Source organism: Chaetura pelagica, unplaced genomic scaffold, assembly GCF_000747805.2.
Source record: "Chaetura pelagica isolate M959 unplaced genomic scaffold, ChaPel_1.0 scaffold356, whole genome shotgun sequence".
Lineage (NCBI taxonomy): Eukaryota > Metazoa > Chordata > Aves > Apodiformes > Apodidae > Chaetura > Chaetura pelagica.
The window spans coordinates 6,714,732-6,719,407 of record NW_009953964.1 but is presented as its reverse complement, the minus strand read 5'-3'; the positions used below and the strand labels follow the sequence as shown (position 1 = coordinate 6,719,407).

The 4,676-nt window shown below is 62.7% G+C and overlaps 1 protein-coding gene across 1 annotated transcript in view; it reads left to right on the top strand.

Annotated features, from left to right (window-relative positions):
- The window catches only part of FAM193B (family with sequence similarity 193, member B), a gene marked incomplete at its 3' end in the record, with an annotated part of 8,445 nt that overhangs the window by 3,121 nt on the left and 648 nt on the right, over nucleotides 1-4,676 (top strand). The window contains 7 exon segments of the mRNA XM_010002094.1: nucleotides 1-55; nucleotides 695-917; nucleotides 1,068-1,277; nucleotides 1,582-1,993; nucleotides 2,978-3,173; nucleotides 3,549-3,785; nucleotides 4,100-4,672. The exon segment at nucleotides 1-55 is cut by the window's left edge and continues 27 nt beyond it. Of these exon segments, the coding sequence (XP_010000396.1) occupies nucleotides 1-55; nucleotides 695-917; nucleotides 1,068-1,277; nucleotides 1,582-1,993; nucleotides 2,978-3,173; nucleotides 3,549-3,785; nucleotides 4,100-4,672 (1,906 nt within the window).

The following is a 4,676-nucleotide window of genomic DNA, read 5'->3' as shown; positions in this document are numbered from 1 at the left end:
AGAGCGGCGGGCGGTGCAGGAGCAGGCCCTGGCGGAAAGTGGTGACAGAGCTGGGGTTGGAAAGGCCAGGGCTGTAGCTCCTGGGACCGTGGTACTGACCCCACTGTGCTGGCTGGGTGTGTGGGTCCCCTCCTTGCTCAGAGCTGAGTCCCTCAGACATCCCATCCTCACTGCTTCCTGCAGCCACACTGGTTCCTTAGGGAGACACAACAGTGGGGCAGAGTGCAGTGGTTTGGAGGCTTGTCTGGCAGCCTCTGTTGGGCTGGAGCTGCCTGTCAGGCTGGCAGTGCCACTACTTCTCCTCTAGCCCCACTCCACTCTGAATTTTTGCCACATCTCCCCTGGCCCTAAGACTGCCCTGGCTCTCTCCAGAGTGGCAGCGTGTGCCAGTGCAAGGGCCTGCCTGTGTATGGAGCTCAGAAGCTCCCTCCTGCTTGGCTTTATTTAATCCTGGCCCAACTTGAGTGGCACCAGAGCAGGTGTGTGGCCCTTGGCACAGCCTGGCTGTGCTGGTGGGGGCCCTGAGAGCCAGGCTGTGTTCCTGTTGAATGGATGGGCTGTTTGCCACCCAGGAGTGTTTCATGTGTGCTGAGCCCCTATCTCAGGGTAGTGGAGGGAGCATTGGTGCCAGTGCCCGTGGGCCAGGCCTCCCTTCCCAGCCTGCTGCTGCTTCACTCAGTGTTTTCCTTGCCAGGTCTCGTTATCCCACACATCCTGCAAGTCGCAGTCTTGTGGGGGTGGCTCCCACTCCTCTTCCTCCTCCTCTTCCTCTTCTTCCTCCTCGTGCCATGGGAACTCAGGGGACTGGGACCCCAGCTCTTTCTTGTCTGCTCACAAGCTCTCTGGCCTCTGGAACTCGCAACACACCAATGGGGCTGCGCAGGGCAGCCCCCTCGGGGCTCCCCCAGCTGCACTAGGTGAGTTGAAGCCAGCTGTGGGGTTGAGCAGAGCCTTCTGCCCAGTCCTGGTCTTAATTGGTTTCCTTCTAGGCACACTGGTGCCATCAGGACTCCCTTGGCAAAGGTGGAGAGTGCTAGGAGCCAGGCCTAGCTCTGCTTTCCTTCCAGGTGACAAGCACCCTGGCCTCGTGGTGTCTCCGGAGTGCGGCAGCCCGGCGCCCGCCGTGGCGCCAGGGCTCAAGGCCTGTCCCTACAGCCACGCAGCCTCCCCCACCTCCAGCAGCACCACCCCAGGCTCCCCTCTGCCTACCTCACTCGACTTCTGCAAGACGCTGCCGAAGCAGTTCAAAAGCATGTGCCGGAGGGCCGCCCCGCCAGGTGTGTGCCCAGGGGCAGGGATGGCCTTCTCCTCCCAGCCCGCTGCTCCACGCAGCCCTGGCTGCCCCAGCTCCTTCCTCTCTTGCTCGGCTCTCCCTAGGGCAGGACTCAGTCCTGCAGGGAGTGGGGTGCCACTGGGGTCCTTGTCAAGCCAGGACAATAGGATGACTTCTAGCCAAAGTGCCCTGCTGTCTGTGGGGAGGCAGGGTTTGTCTGACGGAGAGGTGGCCGTGCAGAGGTGGTGGGGGGCTCTGAACCTGACTCTGGCCAGTGTCTAACTGTCTCTGCTCCTGCCCCTCTGCAGGTGAGGCCTTCCACTCCTCAGAGCATCATCAGCACTCGGACCTCACTGCTCCTCCCAACAGTCCCACTGGCCTCCCCTCTCAGCCGCCAGCGCTGATCCCCTCCAAGCAGACGCCTGCCCACGCGGGCCCCTTTGGCTCGCCCCCCCACCTCCCCCTGGGCACCTCCCCGCAGGCCGCGCTCTTCCCAGCGCCCAGCACACAGGCAGCAGCCCCGAAACCGGCATCCGAGTCCCCTCCCACCGGCACGGTCTCACACAGCCCAGGGTCCTGTAAGAGCCCCCACCTGCCTCCTGCCAATGTGCCGCTGCTGAAGATGCCACCGCCGCTGTCGGGCTGCACTCACCCCTGCAACGGGCACTGCAGTACGTCGCTCATCCCTCCTGCCTCCCACCAGCTGCCCAGCACGAACAGGTGAGTAGAGGAGCCCTGCCTGCTTCCAGCCTCTCCTCGCTGGGCCACATGCCCTTTCTCCCTTCCACCCTTGCCCATGGATGCACTTTTTCCCGCGGAAGGACCAGCTGCCCTGGCCTGGTGGTGCAGAGAGCCGCTGTGTTTGTGGGCCCATTCCGCTGCTGCAGACCCAGGGTCTCTGAGGGTTGAGCTCTTTCTCTCCCCACATGTCTTCTCCTTGTGGTTGTCCTTTAGTACTGTGGTGCAGAAGAGACTGTGCTTGCTCCTCCTCCAGCTAATAGACGCAAAGGAACCACCTGGTCAACCTGCTGTTGGCCAACAGGACCTTTGTCAGTGAGACCCGTCGGGCAGCTGTGGCACTGAGCAAAGGTCCTCAAGAAGATGAAGCCTGTGGACTTTTGGTTCTACTCACCTGCTCCCCTGGCCCTCTTTGGGTTGCCTGTGCCCTGGACGAGAGAGAGCACGCTGAGTTGCGGGTGCTGGTTCCTCTCCACTGATTAGTGCTCCCTGCGGAGGGACAGGCCAGGTCCCGAGCTGGAGCTGGAGGAATGGCGCTGTGGGCCATGCCCTGGCCTCCCTGTCCCTGAGCCGGGTGGTCTGTGCCTGTGGGAGCCGGGCCTGCCTGCACGTGGGGATGTCTGGCAGCTGCATGCAGTTCCAGCGTTTCTCACCTGTGCTACCTGCTGCCCCAGTGAGTACTGCTCCCTGCCCTGCATCAGCTTGTGGCCTGGCAGGGGACACTGCAGCTTTGGTGTGCCAGCCTCCTGCCTGCCAGAGGCCCTGGGAGGCGAGGAGCTACCGATGTCTTCTGCTGTGGGCTCCTCTGGAGGAGGAGGATGCAGGGGAAGGGGTTCGTTTGCCCTGCAAATACTTCTGCTTGGGCCCAGGCTGCCCTGGGAGGGGTGTTCCTACATGCGTAGTGTGGGACAATTCTTGAGCCCCCCTGGCTCCTTCTCACCTCTCGCCCTTCCCCTCTCTCCTCAGGGACCCTTCTTGCAAAGGGCACAAATTCCCAAACGGTACCAGCTGCCACCCGCTGCAGCCATGCGAGGCAGATGAGGGGCTTGGGGAGGACGAGGACAGCAGCTCGGAGCGCAGTTCCTGCACCTCCTCCTCCACCAACCAGAAAGACGGGAAATTCTGCGACTGCTGCTACTGTGAGTTCTTCGGCCACAACGCGGTGAGTGAGGGGCTGCTCCCCAGCCACCCCTGGTCCTCCCACTGCGCTCTGCGGGCAAGACAGGACACAGCTGAGGTGGCTGGGGCTGTTCCCTGCCAGCCTGTGCATCCTTCCCCTTCATTCCCCTCCTGCCTCATCACCCTGCTGGTCCCCTTGCTCCCGACGCGCAGCTGCCTGCCCAGCCCTGGGGCTTCATGCAGCTGGCCAAACCCTGTGGCTTCTGGGTGGAAACGAGTTCAGTGGGGCTGTCCAGACTTGTCTCGCAGAGACCTCAGGGAAGGGAGGGGTTGGGGGGAGCACTGGGGGTGCTGGGGCTGCCTGTGTGTCACGCTGGCTTCATGTGCCTGCCTGGCTGATGGAGCTGAGCTCCTGCAGCCCCCAGCCGCTCCCACGAGCCGCAACTACGCCGAGATCCGGGAGAAGCTGCGTTCACGTCTCACCAAGAGGAAAGAGGAGCTGCCACAGAAACTAGGGCACAACAGCAGCTCAGGAGAGCCTGCTGTGGATCATCGCAATGTGGATGAGCTGCTGGACTACATCAACAGCACAGAGCCCAAGCCCTTGAACAGTGCCAAGGCAGCCAAGCGGGCACGGCACAAGCAGAAGAAGAAGGTGAGGCTGGGCAGAGGGAACTGCTGCCTGGGGCAGGAGGGAGGGGTTAGAGCAAGACTGTGCCCATTGCAGAGCTTTTTGCCTTCTCCCCCTCGCATCCTTTTGGTTTCTTGAACTCTCTGTCCTTTGGTGTCCTCTTTGGTGTCCCCTGAGGTGAGAGCAGAGGACACGTGGAAGTTTGGGGCTGTGGAGGATGTGGGGTGGCCAGTACTGCATGCTTGCCCTGGCGTTTGCTGTCTGCCCAAGCTGGTTCATGGCCAGCTCTGCGGCTCAGTGGCCTAAGCCACCCAGTCCTCATGGTTCATGTGTTGCAGGAAAAGGAGAAAGCCCAGTTGGAAGCAGAGGCCCAGAAGCGGGCAGAGCGTGCCCCTGCTGCCAGCCAGGCCAGGGAGCTGTCTGAGGAGAAGCTGCTGGAGTGGCCAGAGCTGGAGCTGGAGCGAGTGAACAGCTTCCTCAGCAGCCGGCTGCAGGAGATCAAGAACACCATCAAGGACTCCATCCGGGCCAGCTTCAGCGTCTATGACCTCAACTTGGATGTCAATGACTTCCCCAAGAAGGCAGCTGTCCTGGAGCAGAAGAATCTGCTCTCCCACCTGAATGGCTCCTCTGACCTGCAGGACATAGACCTGGCCCTGGCTCCCCTCAGCCTGGGCCCCACCAAGAGCCACAAGCTGCTGCGGGGGGAGCTGGGCCCCCGATGGGGTGAGGGGCCGGGAGAGCCACCGCCGGCCGAGAACGGGGTGGTGAAGCGCCTCAGCGCCGTGCCCAGCCTGTCCCGCATGATCTGGGTGCAGTCCAAGGCTGCGGACTCTGCTGCTGAGGGCAGCGGGCTGAGCCCAGAGCCCAAGGATGGACCGCAGCCCAAGGGGCTGGCCGAGCCGCCCGAGGCGG